The following is a 20,887-nucleotide window of genomic DNA, read 5'->3' on the forward strand; positions in this document are numbered from 1 at the left end:
CACTACAATGGATTGTGTGATTTGTTTGGGTAAATAACTGCTGTTTTAATTAAGTCAGTATTTCACTTGATGTTGTCATGTTTCCAGGGAGATCTTGGGCAGTGAGCCCTGTTGGCAATACCTACTGGCCAGTAATGCCATCCCAGGCCTCATCCAGCTCCTCACTCTCCCCTGGTTCCCAGAAAGCCCTCGATACCTCCTCATAGACCGGGGGGACAAGGAAGCCTGTATCAATGGTAGGTAGGAGGAGAGCCAAATCATGGTCCACGTTCTGTTCCTCTTGTATGTGAGTTAGAGAGATATACAATAAAAGCATGAGCAGGTTTTGTTGATGTTCATTGTGCCGCCTCTGCGTCAGCAGGGATGGGTAGTCTTTAAATCTTATATATGCGTCTGTGTACTTTGCCATCATTTTGTATTTCCAAAATCCATTTTGCCCATCCACATGTATGTGTCTGTGTGTGCGTGTGTTAGCTCTGAGGCGTCTGCGTGGCTGTGAGGTCCAGAGATCAGAGTTGGATGAGATCCTCCAGGAGCAGGCTGAGGCTAAAGGCCTGAGGCCCAGCAGACCCTGGGAGCTGTTCGCTGACCGTAATGTGCGCTGGCAGGTGATCTCTATCATCACTCTCAGCAGCGCCATGCAACTCTGTGGCAACGACTCCGTGAGTTACTACAAAAACTCGGAAATAAGAACTTAGAACTAAAGCTTAGAATTTTAAATAACTGTATTTTTCAACAGGGAACTTAATTTGTAGTGCATTAAGTAGGCCACTTGTTGCATAAAATCACAAATAATATCTGTGGTGAATGATGATGCAATGTCCTTTTATTATTAATTTACCCTCTTACAAATGATGTAAGAAGCAGACTCCTGCCAGCAGACTTCTATTGTTATTGTAAGCATGGTTTCTCCCCACAGTTATTGGGTTTCTCAGATGTTTGGTTTTGAGTAAGCAGGGTTTTGGTTCTCTCTGGTCCTGGGGTTTCTGACTGAGAACTCTCTCTCTCTAGGATCAAAGTTACCTACCTCTAAAGAACCCCATTGTTCTGACAGTAGAACATACCCAGCTCAGATACAATTTTGGCCACAGTGTTCCTGACCCCTCCTTCTCACAGCAAACTTGATTAGAAATGTGATATCAGCTATCAATATTTCATACTGTGCGTAGACGGGTTTACATTTCCTTGTTAAAAATGCATGCTGCTGGTGATGACATGTGGTTGTACTTTACAGTTGTAATGCTACGGGAGTTAGGGAGGAGCACATAACTTAAGGTTACTTTCGTAACGCCAGTTCTCTGATAATAGAGTGGGGTGTCTCACATTGGGATTCGCTGGATAAGGGGTGTGTCTCCTGCCAGCGCAAAGAACATAGGGCAGTGTGCGTCTTTTGTGCAACGCGAAGAGATCTACGCTGGATCCAACGTATCTCTCCCAGATCTGGTTCTCCACTGAGAAGAGGTGTGCGCTGCTCCACGTAATAATATTTGAAAAAGGAACTTGTATAGATGCAGAGAGTGAGGGCCGTACTGGCGTTTTGATGTATGCTAGCACAGTCGTATTGTCTGTCCTGACTAGGATGTGACAATTTGGAACGATAAGGCAGAAAGTGTTTTGTAGATAGGAACACTGTGTCATCAGTTTCGAGACAGTTTATGTGAGCGGGGCGGAGCTGTGGGGACCACAACCTGTTTAACCACTCTTATCTTTGTGAACTGCGCCCCCCCCACCCCCCACCATGTGAGTGATGCATCTGTCGTCGCCACCTTCCTCATTGACACGACCCTGAGGTTATGCGTCCAGTCTGACACCCAGGTATTCTATTATACAGTGGGGAGAACAAGTATTTGATACACTGCCGATTTTGCAGGTTTTCCTACTTACAAAGCATGTAGAGGTCTGTAATTTTTATCATAGGTACACTTCAACTATGAGAGACGGAATCTAAAACAAAAATCCAGAAAATCACATTGTATGATTTTTAAGTAATTAATTTGCATTTTATTGCATGACATAAGTATTTGATACATCAGAAAAGCAGAACTTAATATTTGGTACAGAAACCTTTGTTTGCAATTACAGAGATCATACGTTTCCTGTAGTTCTTGACTAGGTTTGCACACACTGCAGCAGGGATTTTGGCCCACTCCTCCCTACAGATCTTCTCCAGATCCTTCAGGTTTCGGGGCTGTCGCTGGGCAATACGGACTTTCAGCTCCCTCCAAAGATTTTCTATTGGGTTCAGGTCTGGAGACTGGCTAGGCCACTCCAGGACCTTGAGATGCTTCTTACGGAGCCACTCCTTAGTTGCCATGGCTGTGTGCTTCATGTCGTTGTCATGCTGGAAGACCCAGCCACGACCCATCTTCAATGCTCTTACTGAGGGAAGGAGGTTGTTGGCCAAGATCTCGCGATACATGGCCCCATCCATCCTCCCCTCAATACGGTGCAGTCGTCCTGTCCCCTTTGCAGAAAAGCATCCCCAAAGAATGATGTTTCCACCTCCATGCTTCACGGTTGGGATGGTGTTCTTGGGGTTGTACTCATACTTCTTCTTCCTCCAAACACGGCGAGTGGAGTTAGACCAAAAAGCTCTATTTTTGTCTCATCAGACCACATGACCTTCTCCCATTCCTCCTCTGGATCATCCAGATGGTCATTGGCAAACTTCAGACAGGCCTGGACATGCACTGGCTTAAGCAGGGGGACCTTGCGTGCGCTGCAGGATTTTAATCCATGACGGCGTAGTGTGTTACTAATGGTTTTCTTTGAGACTGTGGTCCCAGCTCTCTTCAGGTCATTGACCAGGTCCTGCCGTGTAGTTCTGGGCTGATCCCTCACCTTCCTCATGATCATTGATGCCCCACGAGGTGAAATCTTGCATGGAGCCCCAGACCGAGGGTGATTGACCGTCATCTTGAACTTCTTCCATTTTCTAATAATTGCGCCAACAGTTGTTTCCTTCTCACCAAGCTGCTTGCCTATTGTCCTGTAGCCCATCCCAGCCTTGTGCAGGTCTACAATTTTATCCCTGATGTCCTTACACAGCTCTCTGGTCTTGGCCATTGTGGAGAGGTTGGAATCTGTTTGATTGTGTGTGGACAGGTGTCTTTTATACAGGTAACGAGTTCAAACAGGTGCAGTTAATACAGGTAATGAGTGGAGAACAGGAGGGCTTCTTAAAGAAAAACTAACAGGTCTGTGAGAGCCGGAATTCTTACTGGTTGGTAGGTGATCAAATACTTATGTCATGCAATAAAATGCAAATTAATTATTTAAAAATCATACAATGTGATTTTCTGGATTTTTGTTTTAGATTCCGTCTCTCACAGTTGAAGTGTACCTATGATAAAAATTACAGACCTCTACATGCTTTGTAAGTAGGAAAACCTGCAAAATCGGCAGTGTATCAAATACTTGTTCTCCCCACTGTATGTGTGGGCACCCCCCCCCCCCCCCCCAATAAGTACATGCAGTAGTACTCTGCCGCCGTTATAGCTCTGATTGCCCATTTGCTCAATAGAGAGGAGACGTCCTGCTCTAGTATGCAAGCTGAGTCGCCACTTGCCAGAATTCTATTGAAAGCGAGTGGTTTCGTAGCAAACTGCAGTTTGTACCCCTCTGTAACTGTGAACATGACCCAGGGCTAGAATATGCATGCACGCCAGTTCTCTGCTCTTGTGACGAGTTGCCCATAAGTTTGATGACTCAGTCTCTGGCGGCGCAATGGGGAGTTGCCCTTTTATTCTATTTTTTAACTTACCAAGACGCTTGGATGCAACAGAGACTTTTATTACAAAGGGAAGTGTTGAGACACTGGGTGGGGACTGAAAATGTGTCTTCTTACCTCAGCTACTAGAACCCTAGGTCGGTCACCCCTTCTTCCCTCCAAGAGAATCAGCGGGCGGGACTTTGTTGCGGCTGCAAGGCTGTGAGGAGCCTCGAAGAGGGGATGCTCTACACAGTTTTCGTCCTTGGCAACTCCTTACAATGCACACAGGACTCGGGGTTAGTGAGCATGAACGTAGGTTTTACTGGACGAGAGGAGGAAGCTAGCAATTCTACCATTTGGGCAGGTATGAAGAGCTAGTGGAGGTGAGCTGGCTTTTCAGTGAGCTAACCAAGTCTCAGTAAGGGAAAAGGAAAGGGGGATACCTAGTCAGTTGTACAACTGAAATGTATCTTCTGCATTTAACCCAACCCCTCTGAATCAGAGAGGTGCGGGGGGCTGCCTTAATCGACATCCATGTCTTCGACGCCCGGGGAACAGTTTGTTAACTGCCTTGCTCAGGCGCAGGACGACAGATTTTTGCCTTGTCAGCTCGGGGATTCGATCCAGCAACCTTTCGGTTACTGGCCCAACGCTCTAACCAGTAGGTTACCTGCAGTAGCTAGGCGTGTGACGCTAGCTACCACCGGAGACATGGAGCAAGTAGAAAAAGGCGAAGCACGAATTCTACTCAAAGCAAAAACTTTACTTTTGGACAGTACTCAAAACTAGAGACTAGAAGCTGAGGTCCTACGTTCGGCAGCGTAAAGCTCACGGTTCATTGCAGAACAGTTAAGCAGGGAGACAGGGATCAAGTCGTGCTGAGGAGAGCTTAGAGAGGGAGAATGACCAGAGGGGCGGGACCGTGGCAACTTATAATGAGTAGGGTCTCTCCTCATTCGCTACGCAACCTGTCTGTCTGCGACAAACATCGTGAGATTGGACCATCTGTAGTGATTTGCTTATCCAGCGAATCCCAATGTGAGACACCAAACGATTATTTGAAAGAGAGTGTGTTGTTTGTATTTCAGATAGGGTTTAATGAAGAGGTGTAGTCAGTCCAAGGCCATGCCAAGTTAATAGTGCTGCTGCAGTCTCTTAGTTGCCTTCATGCTACGTCTCACAGTCCCTAACTGATGACTGTGTAATTACAGTACCTTTCTTTCATCAGGGGATTATTTAGACCAGGGGGCTGGCAGCTGGAAGCCTTAGGGAGAGAGCTGACTGGGTATTAGAGCAGTAATATGCTAAATGCTTTGCGGCTGAATCAGCTTATCAACAACACAATTTAAATTTCGTCATTTGATGTAATGATTTGAAATGCTCAGTCAGTCTGTCAGTACATGATAAGGACGGTACTCATTTTATGAAAAACGATAGAAAAAGCATAGTTTTATTTAAAAAATCATCATAACTGAAACAGCAGCCACTGTGCTCTGTCAGTACGCTTACTGTATGTACAGTGTATGTGATGTTCTCTTTTTCACTCCAACAGATCTACTTCTATGCGTACTATGTGTTTAAAGAGTCCGGGATCTCTCCGGATATGATCCAGTATATCACCATATGCACTGGTACATGTGAATTCACAGCCTGTATAATATGTGTGAGTATTCCTGAGTAATAATGTGGCTGTTGTGTAACTACTGGTAACTAACTAACCACCCCAGAGGCAAGTAGGGATTGTTTTACCCCTGTGTGTGTGTCTCTCGCTCTCTCGCTCTCTCGCTCTCGTTAAATCCTTAATCCAGACCTTTGAAAAAGTTACTCTGTAAGAAAAGTTACATTTCAAAATTGTTTCTGCATTCTGAGAGCTGTTAAAGTGCTTTTCTAGGCATTCTGTTTTGGATTAGAACGTTGCTCACCTCGGTGTAACCAGAGACATAATAGAAGATGAAACGCCTCTCTACGGCTAACCTCAGGGCTGAAAATGATATGATTTTAATATACATTGTACTGTTTGCATCCTCCTCAGAACTTGCTGATTGAGCGACAGGGCAGGAAGATTCTTTTGATGGGAGGCTACGTTTCAATGACAGGCTGGGCCATTGTCTTCACGATAGCTCTGTGTTTTGAGGTATTCTACCTTCTTATGTCATCCTCTTCCCCTGTCAATGTAAGAAAATAAAAGTGCGAGTGGAAATCAAAAGGTGATCTGAAACTAGATGATGGAGATACGCGGCTGAAATGCCATGTCCTAGTCATGTCCCAGTCTCTAATTTCATTGGTTTTGTTGACCTTTGGGACTCTGTTACTTCTGAAGTGCGTACGTACTCATCCTAATGGAAGGATGGCAGTCTGACTTGGTGCATCTGCGTTGCAGTCATGCTTGGGTCGCTGTGTACCAGGCAGAAAAGGAAACATACCCTTTTGAACCTACTGTTGTTTATTCCACTTCATGTTGTGACAACACATCACTCTATCCACCAGGAGGGGTGATTCTACTTTGTGCTTTGCATGTGTAGGTGCAGCGGGTGGTTGGATAGGTATAGTCAGGTACAGTTGTAGGATCTTAATTTGATCACCCTTTTGTTGCTGAGAATTTTTCTGCACAGTAGAAAATGTGAACTTGTAGTGTATTCAAGGCTTCTAGAGTTTGTAATTTCCACTTTAAAATGTCAGACTTGATTTGCACTAATGAAAAATGTATCAACCCCTACAAAAAGTTATAATCCACATCATAATTCACATTTCCTCTTGCTGCAGGATTATTTCCCTGCTGTAGCAAACTGGCTCAATTCAGATTCTAAATCTGTAAGGCGACAGGACACTCTTAAAAAGCCCACTCAATCAGTGGTATTATGTGGTGCTCATTTGAATTAACATCAATTTAGCTCAATTATTTTTGGACCAGTGATTACCTCAGCCTTTGGTCTGCAAGAAAGTCAGATGTTTTCAATTTGACTGATATTGATTCAGCAAGATAGAACTGAGTTGTCAGGAAAATTACTTAATTTTTTATATATATTTTTTAACTTGGCGTTAGCATTGAATAGCCACCGTGATATGCAACTTTTCAGGGAAGTTGGGAACCAATATACACAGGCAGTTAGGAAAGCTAAGGCTAGCTTTTTCAAGCATAAATTTGCATCCTGTAGCACAAAATCAAAAAGTTCTGGGACACTGTAAAGTCCATGGAGAATCTGAGCACCTCCTCCCAGCTGCCCACTGCACTGAGGCTAGGAAACACTGTCACCACCGATAAATCCACTATAATTGAGAATTTCAATAAGCATTTTTCTACGGCTGGCCATGCTTTCCACCTGGCTACCCCTACCCCGATCAACTCCAGATGAGCTTCAATGCCATACAACTCTCCTTCCGTGGCCTCCAACTGCAAGTAAAACTAAATGCATGCTCTTCAACCGATCGCTGCCCGCACCTGCTTTCCCATCCAGCCAGCATCACTACTCTGGACGGTTCTGACTTAGAATATGTGGACAACTACAAATACCTAAGTATCTGGTTAGACTGTAAACTCTCCTTCCATACTCACATTAAGCATCTCCAATCCAAAATTATTCTAGAATCGGCTTCCTATTTAGCAACAAAGCATCCTTCACTCATGCTGCCAAACATACCCTCGTAAACCTGACCATCCTACCGATCCTCGACTTCGGCGATGTCATTTACAAAATAGCTTCCAACACTCTACTCAACAAATTGGATGCAGTCTATCACAGTGCCATCCGTTTTGTCACCAAAGCCCCATATACTACCCACCACTGCAACCTGTACGCTCTCGTTGGCTGGCCCTCGCTTCATACTCGCCGCCAAACCCACTGACTCCAGGTCATCTACAAGTCTCTGCTAGGTAAAGCCCTGCCTTATCTCAGCTCACTGGTCACCATAGCAGCACCCACCCGTAGCACACGCTCCAGCAGGTATATCTCACTGGTCACCCACAAAGCCAATTCTTCCTTTGGCCGCCTTTCCTTACAGTTCTCTGCTGCCAATGACTGGAACGAACTGCAAAAATCACTGAAGCTGGAGACTCATATCTCCCTCACTAACTTTAAGCACCAGCTGTCAGAGCAGCTCACAGATCACTGCACCTGTACATAGCCCATCTGTAAATAGCCCATCCAACTACCTCATCCCCATACTGTATTTATTCATTTATCTTGCTCCTTTGCACCCCAGTATCTCTACTTGCACATTCATCTTCTGCACATCTACCGTTCCAGTGTTTAAATGCTATATTGTAATTACTTCGCCACCATGGCCTATTTATTGCCTTACCTCCCTTATCCTACCTCATTTGCACACACTGCATATAGACATTTTCTACTGTATTATTGACTGTATGTTTGTTTATTCCATGTGTAACTCTGTGTTGTTGTATGTGTCGAACTGCTTTGCTTTATCTTGGCCAAATCGCTGTTGTAAATGAGAACTTGTTCTCAACTAGCCTACCTGGTTAATTAAAGGTGAAATAAAAAATAAAATAAACTTGCTAAATCATCTATTTTCAACTTGATAACTAAGTTCTTTGTTTTACTGTAATAGCACAAGGTGGAGTGGATGTCCTACTTGAGTATGGCCTGTATCTTCACCTATATACTCAGCTTTGGCATGGGCCCAGGTGAGCCAGTCTCTTCCTTTCAATAGCTTTAATATTCATATTTAGCGTTAATATTATTAGACCAGTCAGTTAGAAATACTAGCTAATATTGAAGGGAATTACATTGGCATTTAAGTATTTTATCCTACACACTACAGAGTATTCAACAGAGCTGCAGTTGACAGTTTGTTGATAGTTTGAGCATCTGTAGATCATATATAAGGGTCTGTCCAAATAAAGTGTGATTTCATTTCATTTCAACTATGGCTGTATTTTTCCTTGGGGATTAATAAAGTACACTCATCTCATTATTGAATGTTCTTGGGAAATGATCTATAGTAGGGTGACGGTATTGGTACGGTCTGTGTTTATCTTTGCCTACAGCTGGAGTGACAGGGGTCCTCCCTACAGAGATCTTTAGCCAGACTGCCCGTCCAGCAGCCTACATGATAGCTGGCTCAATGATGTGGATCAACCTTTTCATTATGGGGATGATCTTTCCATTCCTGGTGGTGAGTGAAAAACACACACACGGCTCCCGAGTGGCGCAGCGGTCTAAGGCACTGTATCTCAGTGCTAGAGGCGTCACTACAGACCCTGGTTCAATTCCAGGCTTTATCACAACCGGCAGTGATTGGGAGTCCCTTAGGGCGGCGCACAATTGGCCCAGCGTCATCTGGGTTAGGGTTTGGCCGGGGTAGGCCATCATTGTAAATAAGAATTTGTTTTTAACTGACTTGCCTAGTTAAATAAAGGTTAATTAAATAAATAAAAACGCACACACACACACACAGGGTTTTGATATAAGTAGAAATTGTGCAAAAATATTGCATTTTAAAAGCTTGTTATATCAAATAAGTGCCGCTTCAAATAGGCCACATGGAATAATCTATAAATCAACCCTGTTAACAATAAATCCAATAGACAAGATATAAATGTTTTAACAATATAAACATTTGGGTGAAGCTTGCATTCAATTGCCCCTCTCTGTTGCACACAACAAGCTTCCAGTCCCCCTCTCACAAGGGGATTTATGTATGATTTAAAGATGAAGTCGTCAACCCTGTTACGGTCAACCCTGTAGGCACTTACTATAGTCATTTTTTAACTGAATCTCTTGAGATGGGAAAACATGTTTTTATTAAGTTGAACATGTGCTCTTTATGACAAAATGTTAAAATTAGATGAAATAAAACGTTTTTTTCATCAAGTTCCAATACTCAAAAGGCAACTAATTGGTGGAACGACCCCCCCCCCCCCACACACACACACACACTGACACGTTTTTATTGTTCTCTCTCTCTGCAGAGTGAGCTGGGTGAGTTCTGCTTCGTCCCATTCGCTGCTGTCTGTTTCCTGTCTGCTCTGTACGTGGGCCTGGTTCTGCCTGAGACCAAAGGGAAGACCCTCTCAGCCATCGCCAACGAGTTCCACAAACTCAACTACAGAGGCCAGGACAAGCAGGGTCTACCTGCCCCTCAGGCACAGTATCAGTTGGGAGAGGTCTGCCACTCCACTGCCCTGTAGGCCTACTGCTCTACTACCTATGACCTACGACCTCTACCATTGACCACAGTACTATTTAAGGTTAATTAATTAACCAGGAGATCCACTTGAGGTCAGAATACCTTTTTCCCACAGGAAACCAGGTTTTCCATCGTCTTTGGTTTGGAAAAAGCATACAAAGATGGTGTATTCCCTTTCATTAAAATGAAAGTACAGTTAGTCAATTTTCGGCAATAAACTCTTGGAGAGAATAATTCTTGTTTTGAGCAGAGATCCCATTAAAGTTATAATATGTAATTATGTAGTATTGAGTGGCTTGAGTGAAAGCCTTATGTACAGAGGGGTGTTAAGGGATGGACTGTCTTTACTTTGAAAGTTGTTCATTTGAATAATGTGCCTTTGGCATCAAGTAATGTGCACTTTTAGTCTACCGGTACAGAAGAAAATGCAATGTTGTGGGTCCCATATCTTGAAAGAGTGAATGTAATCAACATAAATCTTTAATGGTGAATTCCATATACACTGATCAGTGAAGTTGTTCTTTTTTTTTTTTTTTTTGACCAATATTTACCAAATACCTGTGAGCCTGTTTATGCCGTATCAATCACATTTTGCCTTGTGATGAAAATGAAGAAAGTATATTCAAATCAAATTTGGACTATTTATTTATTTTTGCTGTCCAGGTCAAATGCAAAGTTCAACTGCTGTTACGTGTGTCATCGGGTTATCATACAGATATGGTGGATGATATTGTAACAAGGTAAAACCAAAGATATCTAAGCTACTGTTTGTTGAGAGAGTATTATACTGTATTTATAGATCATTTCATATCAAGCTATATTATCAAATAATCAACTTGTTTTGAACAGTATGTCATATATTTCATTGTTTGGAATAGATTGTGATCATAAACAAATAAGACCATGTAATGTATCTATGTGAAATACAGTGCCTTCGGAAAGTATTCAGACCCCTTGACTTTTTCCACATTTTGTTATGTTACAGCCTTATTCTAAAATGGATTAACAAAAACAAAAAATCCTCAGCAATCTACACACAATACCGCCATAATGACAAAGTGGTCACATTTTTTGCAAGTATATTAAAAATAAGCTGAAATACCATATTTCCGTAAGTATTCAGACCCTTTGCTATGATACCCGAAATTGAGCTCAGGTGCATCCTGTTTCCATTGATCATCCTTGAGATGTTTCTACAACTTGATTGGAGTCCACCTGTGGTAAATTCAATTGTTTGATCATGATTTGGAAAGGCACATACCTGTCTATATAAGGTCCCACAGTTGAAAGTGCATGTCAAAGCAAAAACTAAGCCATGAGGTCAAAGGAATTGTCCCTAGAGCTCCAAGACAGGATTGTGTCGAGGCACACATCTTGAAGGTCCCCAAGAACATAGTGGCCTCCATCATTCTTAAATGGAAGAAGTTTGGAACCACCAAGACTCTTCCTAGAGCTGGCAGCCTGGCCAAACTGAACAATCGGGGGAGAAAGGCCTTGGTCAGGGAGGTGACCAAGAACTCGATGGTCACTCTGACAGAGATCTAGAGTTCCTCTGTGGAGATGGAAGAAACTAGAAGAACAACCATCTCTGCAGCACTCCACTAATCAGGCCTTTATGGTAGAGTGGCCAGACAGAAGCCACTCCTCCAGTATAAGGGACATGACAGCCCGCTTAGAGTTTGCCAAAAGGCACCTAAAGACTCCTAGACCATGAGCAACAAGATTCTCTGGTCTGATGAAACCAAGATTCAACTCTGGCCTGAATGCCAAGCGTCACGTCTGGAGGAAACCTGGCACCATCCCTACGGTGAAGGATGATGGTGGCAGCACCACGCTGTGGGGGTGTTTTTCAGCAGCAGGGACTAGGAGACCCTAAGCACACAGCCAAAATAACGCAGAAGTGGCTTCATGTCAGGTCTCTGAATGTCCTTGAGTGGCCAGCCAGAGCCCAGACCAGATTGAATATCTCTGGAGAGACCTGAAAATAGCTGTGCAGCAACGCTCCCCATCCAGCCTGACAGAGCTTGAGAGGATCTGCAGAGAAAGATGGTAGAAACTCCCCAAATACAAGTGTGCCAAGCTTGTAGTGTCATACCCAAGATGACTTGAGGCTGTAATTGCTGCCAAAGGTGCTTCAACAATGTAATGAGTAAAGGGTCTGAATATTTATCTAAATGTGATATTTCTGTTTTTTGTGTTTAATTAATTACCAATAATGTCTAAAAAACATTATGAGGTATTGTGTGTAGATTGATGAGGGAAAAAAACTATGTAATAATTTTTCAAATAAGCCTGTAACCTAACAAAATTAGGAAAAAGTCAAGGGGTCTGAATACTTTCCGAAGGCACTATACATTTGGAAAATAAGTATAGAAGGACCAGCAGAGCCACTGAGTTAGATATCAACTAACCTATTACACAATTGAGACCCATGTCTGTTACTTCACAACACTAACAGGAAGCTGCATATCTTTATTTTGGCAGGAAAATATACCATCTGTCAGACCAAGTGCAGATAGTTCCTTAATCACTGACTACGTTGTTGTCCCAAAGGTTTTTGTAAATGAATGTATACCCATGCAACAAAAATGATATCCTATGGAGAAATATAAAAACACATACATATACAAGTTGAAAACAGCAAAAAGATTTGCGTAGCCATACTTAACAGTTATCAAATGCAATACCTACAAACAGCTCCCAGGTAGAACACCGTTCTGCCTGCCCTCTCTCTCCTCTGTCACTATCTTACACTCCCTCTCTCTCTCCCTCTATCGCTCTGTCTCTTTCTCTCCTTTCCTCCTTCCCTCCAACCTCCTTCTCCCATCTTACCTCCTCTCCACTATAAGGCTCAATGATCAACCCAGTTGGCGTAAATAGTAACTATTTCAGGGACGGGGCGGGTTGGTCGTAGGGATAAATGACCATCTGCTCTCCTGTTCCAGTCAGCATCCAGGGAGTCTCAAACAGAGAGATGAGAGAAGCACTCAACGACCTGGTAGGATCACAGAACATCACTCACAAACTAACTGATCATGAGGCACTTGTGACAACTGCTGATGTTAAAATAGCTTTATAAATACATTTGATTAACTGATGAGGCACACGTTGAAATTACTAATTCTTTTGCTATGTGGCCCTTAGCCTATGTCAATGTTACAAACAATGTAGGCCTATGCATCCAATTTGACTGTTGACAGTAATATCAAACTTGAATCATGACTGTGTACTGTAGACCCTAATGTTGCCCTTTGTTTCAACGAGTTATGAGGTACAGTTTGGAGTGAACAGGGATTGACATTAAGGTCTGAAAGGCACTTGTCCATCGGAGAAGTCAGCAGTATTTTGTTGGTCACTTCACACAACATTGTCAGAACCTGTTGGTCACTTAAGTAAACAACAGGGAGGAAGCAGAAACAAATCTGTTTTAATGGCCTGCAGTACTACGTCGAATGCGTAACATTTGCATGAGTTCTGGTTATAAATGTATTTTCAAGATGTCGACACATTCTGCTCGCCCAGACCAAACGTTAGGCTTCCAGTGTAGCAGACTTTTAAAGCCAAAAGGTTCAAGTCGTCTCACCACGAAAACATGATTTTGCTATTATACTAAGGTGACCAGAATTCTGAAATGAAAACTGGGGACATTTCCAGTTCGGAGGTCAATATATAATTAAAATAGCCAATGTTATATTATCTATGAAATTAAAAAGGGGGACAATTCCGGATTCATGTATTTAGTCTAACAGGCACACTGTGATACAGAGAAAACAACTATATTACAGAAACGCTACAGACAAGACAGAACTGTCCGATCTGAACAGCCATTCAGTGGTCCTGGTAGAATAAGAGCAGAAGAGAACATGAGCAAAATTGGAAAAAAAACAGACAATAATATATGTGAAATACTTAACATAATAAAGAAATAAGATGCTGATGAGATTGGTAACTACATAATATACTTATACCAACCTAATCTGTATATTTCTCAGCAGAATGTATCTTCTTCAGGATTGCTCTGTCTTTGGCCAGCTTCTCAATGAACTCCTGGCAGGGGAGGTTGAAGTTTGTCTTCACAATAAGCATGGCCTTGATGGTAGGAACAGTGAACCTATTTCTTGCTGCTGTCCATAGATCATTAATTTGGGAGAACACTCTCGACTGGTGCATTACTTCCAGGTAAGCACATGACAACAGACGCTAATCTAGCCAGGTTAGTGTGTGGGATGTCATTCTCTTTGAAGTGGGTAACCACCGTGCTCCATCTCTGACTAAGCGGTGTCTCAGATGTTATCCATTCTTCAAGCGATCCCCCCTTTAGGAACTCTTGCAGGCCAGTAACCTCGTCACACAACATCCTCATTGATGGTCACATTGGCGCATTTTTCCTGCAGTGTGCCTGCTGCCTTCTGGATCTCTTCACGCAGAGGTTGCCTTTTTAAAAGGAGACCATGTAAATCTTTTAGATTATCTGTGTGCTTTCTCCCATGCTTGCAAGTAGTTCACAGCCATAGTGAAGAATGATTGTGATGTTTTGAGAAAGCTCTCTTTAGACATGGTTCCATTTCCCTCTAGCTCTCTCAAAAGTCCTCTGACCAAAACTGGAATTAAGTTGTCATCACGTCTTGCAGTGAATTTTGCCTCAACGTTTCTCAGAATTGCAGCGGACTCCACAGCACAGTGATCCTGGCCTCCAAGCATCTTGATCGTGTCACTGAATACGGTCAAGTTTCCATGGACAAAGGCCAGCCAAAGTTCAGTCAGTGGATCTTCGAACATTGTTCACAGGACAACAGGGCTTTTGTCTTCCGAAATAAAAAAGGATTTCAATGGCACATACATTTTCAGCACTCTTTCTAGAGCAGGGAACATGGACATCCAGCGAACATTGCTGTGTCCTAAAATGTTATGGTACTCCTGCCCAACAAACTCACAAAAGCCCTTCAGTCTTTCTACTCTGACGGTAAAAATATGAACATATCCAAATATCTTTGTGAGCAGGTACTCAACATCATATCCAACGCTGTTCTGGCCGTGTTATGAATGATGTGGGCAGGTACTCAACATCATATCCAAAGCTGTTCTGGCCGTGTTATGAATGATGTGGGCAGGACAACCTAAGCCAATCACCTCCCGCTGCAGAGCATTTTTAACTTTGGTATGGACATTGACCCTCCCCAGCCTATTCAGTCCTCCAAAGTTGGTATTTGTTGTCGGCAGAGAATGTTTTCCAGGTTACATTTTTGGATGACCACCAGGACCTCAGCTGCAATTTCCTTTGCTGTTTCTCCTTTCAATTCAACAAAATCAAGCAGTTTTGTTTCCACAGATGATATCTTAAATATCTGACTACTATAGGCAGCTTTACATGTCCATGATTGGACGCATCAATGGACAGGGACACAAATTCAACCTGGTCTAGGTCCTGTGTTACCAAAGTAGTTGCCCATGGTGCTAACACGTTACTCACTGTGGCGTCACATTTTGTCCTAGCACATGTAAACTTTGGCTCACAAAGCTTCCGTGTCAGTTGTGCTGTGCAGTCCATAGATCTGTAACTATGATTGTGTCACATAGTGTGGTATGCAAAGACACCCTCCTGCACAGCTAAACCATATTCTTCTTGGGAAGTCTCTACCTTCTTGAAGAATGTGGTGACAGAGGGCATACCAACACGGGCAATCAGAGAGGCTTTATGCTTTTTCGTCTGCTGATGTTCTACCACTGCCGAGTAAATCGAGTAAACGGAGGTCAAAGATCGATCTTTAACCAGATATTTTGTTTAATACTGTAAAACTATTTGGTGGAATGTGCTTTGTGGCTGCTTGAACGGACAAGTAAAATGTTGTCTTGAAGATAACGTTAATTTGCTTTGACTCTAGTGTTCCATTTACACATGCACATTTGCAGACGCAACAAAAAAAGACAAGCATCACACCGTTCTTCTCCATAAATTCCCTTTTCCCTCCATGTCCCATTCACTCAATTGCCTTCTGACTGCTCCCTCCACACACGCATGCTGAGTGTGCACACAAGCTCCCGTTAGGACTACAGAAATGCCTATAAAAACATCAGTTAGATGTATCCCATCTAACTAATGGGATACACAAGCTACATTCCTTGCCAAATGTCGACAGTCTCATCACAAATTAAAAATGGACTGGTTGATTGAAGTAGGAAAATATGTGTTCCAACAACGAGCTGCAGTTTTGGAATAATTGCTTTGCGTCTATTTTCCATTTAAGCTCCTTTGCGAACTGCTGGTGCCTTTTAGAATGGGTTAGCCTAGGCTATAACCACCCTAAACGTAAACAGGTTCCACACTGAAAATATGCAAAAACATTAGTTTGATAAAGACAAAGAGTGTATTTTCATCAGAATCATTAAGCATATGCTTACTCGCCAAACGGATGTCGTGGCCGTAATTCATCTCCATGCAGTGTTCAATGCTGAATTCAAATCAAATGCTATAGTTCGCATACACATATTTAGCAGATTATTGCGGGTGTAGCGAAATGCTTCTTCCTAGCTCCAACAGTGCAGTAATATCTAACAATACACATAAATCTAAAAGTAAAATAATGCAATTAAGAAATATAGAATATATGTAAATATATGGATGGGATGTATAAACATTATGGACAGTATGTGGATAGAACATGTAGTATATCTGAAGAATACGTGTGACACGAGCCTACCAGACGAGCTAAATCACTTCTATGCTCGCTTCGAGGCAAGCAACACTGATGCATGCATGAGAGCATCAGCTGTTCCAGACGACTGTGTGAGCACGCTTTCCGTAGCCAACGTGAGTAAAACCTTTAAACAGGTCAACATACACAAGGCTGCGGGGCCAGACGGATTACCAGGACGTGTGCTCCGGGCATGTGCTGACCAACTGGCAGGTGTCTTCACTGACAATTTCAAAATGTCCCTGATTGAGTCTGTAATGCCAACATGTTTCAAGCAGATCACCATAGTCCCTGTCCCAAGAACACAAAGGCAACCTACCTAAATGACTACATTGCCTAAATGACCCACCTGCCTAAATGACCCGTAGCACTCACGTCAGTAGCCATGAAGTGCTTTGAAAGGCTGGTAATGGCTCACATCAACACCATTATCCCAGAAACCCTAGACCCACTCCAATTTGCACACCGCCCAAACAGATCCACAGATGATGCAATCTCTATTGCACTCCACACTGCCCTTTCCCACCTGGACAAAAGGAACACCTATGTGAGAATGCCAGGGGTGCATGCTCAGTCCCCTCCTGTACTTCCTGTTCACCCACGACTGCATGGCCAGGCACGACTCCAACACCATCATTAAGTTTGCAGACAACACAACAGTGGTAGGCCTCAACACCGACAACGACGAGACAGCCTATAGGGAGGAGGTCAGAGACCTGGCCGGGTGGTGCCAGAATAACAACCTATCCCTCAACGTAACCAAGACTAAGGAGATGATTGTGGACTATGGGAAAAGGAGCACCGAGCACGCCCCCATTCTCATCAACGGGGCTGTAGTGGAGCTGGTTGAGAGCTTCAAGTTCCTTGGTGTCCACATCAACAACAAACTAGAATGGTCCAAACACACGGAGACAGTCGTGAAGACGGCACGACAAAGCCTATTCCTCCTCAGGAAACTAAAAATATTTGGCATGGGTCCTGAGATCCTCAAAAGGTTCTACAGCTGCAACATGAGAGCATCCTGACTGGTTGCATCACTGCCTGGTACGGCAATTGCTTGGCCTCCGACCACAAGGCACTTCAGAGGGTAGTGCGTACGGCCCAGTACATCACTGGGGCAAAGCTGCCTGCCATCCAGTACCTCTACACCAGGCGGTGTCAGAGGAAGGCCCTAAAAATTGTCAAAGACCCCAGCCACCCCAGTCATAGACTGTTCTCTCTACTACCGCATGGCAAGCGGTACCGGAGTGCCAAGTCTAGGACAAAAAGGCTTCTCAACAGTTTTTACCCCCAAGCCATAAGACTCCTGAACAGGTAACCAAATGGTTACCCGAACTATTTGCATTGTGTGCCCCCCCCCCCCAACCCCTCTTTTACGCTGCTGCTACTCTCTGTTTATCATATATGCATAGTCGCTTTAACTATACATTCATGCACATACTACCTCAATTGGCCCGACCAACCAGTGCTCCCGCACATTGGCTAAGAAAGGGAGCTAGAAAAAGAAAGAAGGAAAGAGAGCTAAAAAATGAAGGAAAGAAAGAAAGAGAGCTCGGAAAAGACGGGTGGAAATGGCGCTAGGAAAGGGGGCTAGGAAAGGAAGTTAGGAAAGGAGGATAGGAAAGGAAAGGCAGAAAGAGAGCTAGGAAAGGACAGGAAAGGAATCTCAGCATGGATAGGAGAAAAGGAAAGGAATCCCATACAAGTCATGGTATCGATATTAGCATTTTTTGCATTATGTTCTAATTAAACAATAAACACGAGGGGGTGTGGTATATGGCCAATATACCACTAAGGGCTGTTCTTTTTGGATACAGCCATTAGCCGTGGTATATTGGCTATATACCACAAAGCCCAGAGGTGCCTTATTGCTATTATAAACTGGTTACCAACCTTATTAGAGCAGTAAAAATAAATGCTTTGTCATACCTGTGGTATATGGTCTGATATACCACAACTGTCAGCCAATCAGCATTCAGGGCTCGAACCACCCAGTTTATAATCATCCAGAAGTGACTTTGTCAGCTTTACACTCAATTTTAGAGCTTGGTGCTTCTCACTCAATTTTAGATAGTTTCGGATGATTTGGACATCATCCACGAAAAATGCTAATATCTACACCATGACTTAAATGGGATTTGTGCCACAAATGCTAAAACGTTAGCATTTGGAAACAGTGCCAGGGAAACTAAACCAAAGCATAGATTGCTGTCATACCTTGTCCATAGATTGCTTACAAGGTAAAGAAACCAATGTGTCATTTTATAATTACGGTGGACTATCCCTTTAATGTTACATACAATACCTGAAACATGCACTATGCAGAAAAAGCTCCTGCATTTTCTGGTTGCTAAAATTCTAATAGTTAGCCTAATTTCAGTTTATAAAAATAAAAAAAATAGGCAAGTATAGTGTAGAGAGTCATTGTACCATCTAAATGCTGTGAAATATGTATTTTCAGCTGTTTGAAGCTGGTGTACACAACGGAAGTAAAAGACACAAAAATAAACTTAAGAATAGGAAGCATAAAAATTGTGCACATAGAACCGATCTACTGCTTCTTAGACTTGCTTTCAATGACAATGACAGATCTATACCTCATATTTCTATGTGAATTTGGTCGGGTTGCTCAAAAAGTTACATATTGCAGCTTTAAATGTACACTTAGTGTTCAAAACATTAAGAACACCTGCTCTTTCCATGACAGAGACTGACCAGGTGAATTCAGGTGAATGCTATGATCCCTTATTGATGTCACTTGTTAAATCCACTTCAATCAGTGTAGATGAAGGGTAGGAGACAGGTTAAAGAAGGGTTGAAATGTTTGTTTTTGACAACTAAGACATGGATTGTGAATGTGTGGCATTCATAGGGTGAATGGGCAAGACAAAAGACTTAAGTGCCTTTGAACGGGGTATGGTAGTAGATGCCAGGCGCACTGGTTTGTGTCAAGAACTGCAATGTTGTTGGGTTTTTTCACGCTCAACAGTGTGTACCAAGAAAGGTCCACCACCCAAAGGACATCCAGCCAACTTGACACTGTGGGAAGCATTGGAGTCAGCATGGGCCAGCATCCCTGTGTAACACTTTCGACACCTTGTAGAGTCCATGCCCCTACGAATTGAGGCTGTTCTGAGAGCAAGGGGACGACGACATTTAAACAGGGGAATATTTGTTTGAAAAGCTGTTTAATGTACAGAAGACAGGTGGTCTATTCACCTGTAAATGCACACTGGACATGTGAAAAGATCACATGTGAAAATGACATTTGACACTTGAAAAAAAGCAATTGAACAACATCTCAACCATTACCATCACCTGTAAATGCACACTGGACATTCACAACACGTGTGTAGTGTAATACCAGGCGACAACACCGCGTGTAATAGATACCAATCCACTTGCTGATACCAATCCAATGCGTTTTCAGGGTGAGACGATTTCAACCTTTTGGCTTTCCATACCCAGTGTAGCCCCAATGTTAGGCTACTGGAATTCAGTTGTGAAAAAATCACCTGCCTAATTGGGAAACCACAGAACAGGCTCAACTTGCCCGCCTGCCATAAATGCCATAAATTGTCCATCATTTACTTCAACAATGGGGATTTTAGGCTTACTGGAATTCTTTGCAGTTTTGTTGTTTTCAGAAAAAGAAAACAGCCCAGTTCACTTGTCCCAGGTAATATGGCAACCATTAAGGTCAATCCCTGGTGAAGACATAATGTTGTATTCTAGGTGCGGTACTGGAGGCTTTACCTGTTGACGTTGGTATTGGGAATTGGGGGATCATTTCAATTGGGGATGCAAGTTTCCATCATGGCTTCTCCAGCTGAGGTAAGAAAGAATACTGACGGCCAGCTCTGAGCTCTGCAGTGTTCAGTATTTCCACGTGAGGAGCTAAGGGATCAAAGTTAATGTACACAATGCATAATATGAGTAATAACATATGGATTACAACATCTGGCCATGCCATTGCCATCAGGAATAAACATATTATTCTTTGAGCCAAATCTCATTGTAGTAAACCAGTGTCTCTCCCTCTCTGTGTGTCTGTAGCACATCCAGAGCTTTGTGAACCAAACCTGGCTGAGGAGGTATGAGGTTCCAGTAAGCGATTCAACCAAAATGCTCATCTGGTCTTTCATAGTGTCTGTGTTCAGCCTGGGAGGATGGGTCGGGGCTATACACAGTGGCAGCCTCCCTGTCACCTACGGCAGGTCAGACACTGTACACGATACACACACCAGTGTACCCCAGGAAGTGTTGTTTTTATACTAGCTAATAAGGATACTCCGAATGTCTCTTCTGTCTGGATATGCAGGAAGAAAGCCCTGCT

The 20,887-nt window shown here is 43.1% G+C and overlaps 1 protein-coding gene across 3 annotated transcripts in view; it reads left to right on the forward strand.

Annotated features, from left to right (window-relative positions):
* The window catches only part of slc2a11a (solute carrier family 2 member 11a), a 17,992-nt gene extending 7,189 nt beyond the window's left edge, over positions 1 to 10,803 (forward strand). For 2 of the 3 annotated variants that reach the window (XM_071380134.1, XM_071380116.1), the window contains 7 exons: positions 88 to 236; positions 475 to 662; positions 5,265 to 5,375; positions 5,745 to 5,846; positions 8,279 to 8,354; positions 8,718 to 8,845; positions 9,642 to 10,803. In XM_071380134.1, the coding sequence (XP_071236235.1) occupies positions 88 to 236; positions 475 to 662; positions 5,265 to 5,375; positions 5,745 to 5,846; positions 8,279 to 8,354; positions 8,718 to 8,845; positions 9,642 to 9,860 (973 nt within the window). In that variant the 3' untranslated portion in view covers positions 9,861 to 10,803. The remainder of the gene's footprint in view (positions 1 to 87; positions 237 to 474; positions 663 to 5,264; positions 5,376 to 5,744; positions 5,847 to 8,278; positions 8,355 to 8,717; positions 8,846 to 9,641) is intronic. The other variant, XM_071380125.1, reaches the window with a different exon arrangement.
* Positions 10,804 to 20,887: the final 10,084 nt, after the last annotated feature.

This window comes from Salvelinus alpinus, chromosome 2 (genome assembly GCF_045679555.1).
Source record: "Salvelinus alpinus chromosome 2, SLU_Salpinus.1, whole genome shotgun sequence".
Lineage (NCBI taxonomy): Eukaryota > Metazoa > Chordata > Actinopteri > Salmoniformes > Salmonidae > Salvelinus > Salvelinus alpinus.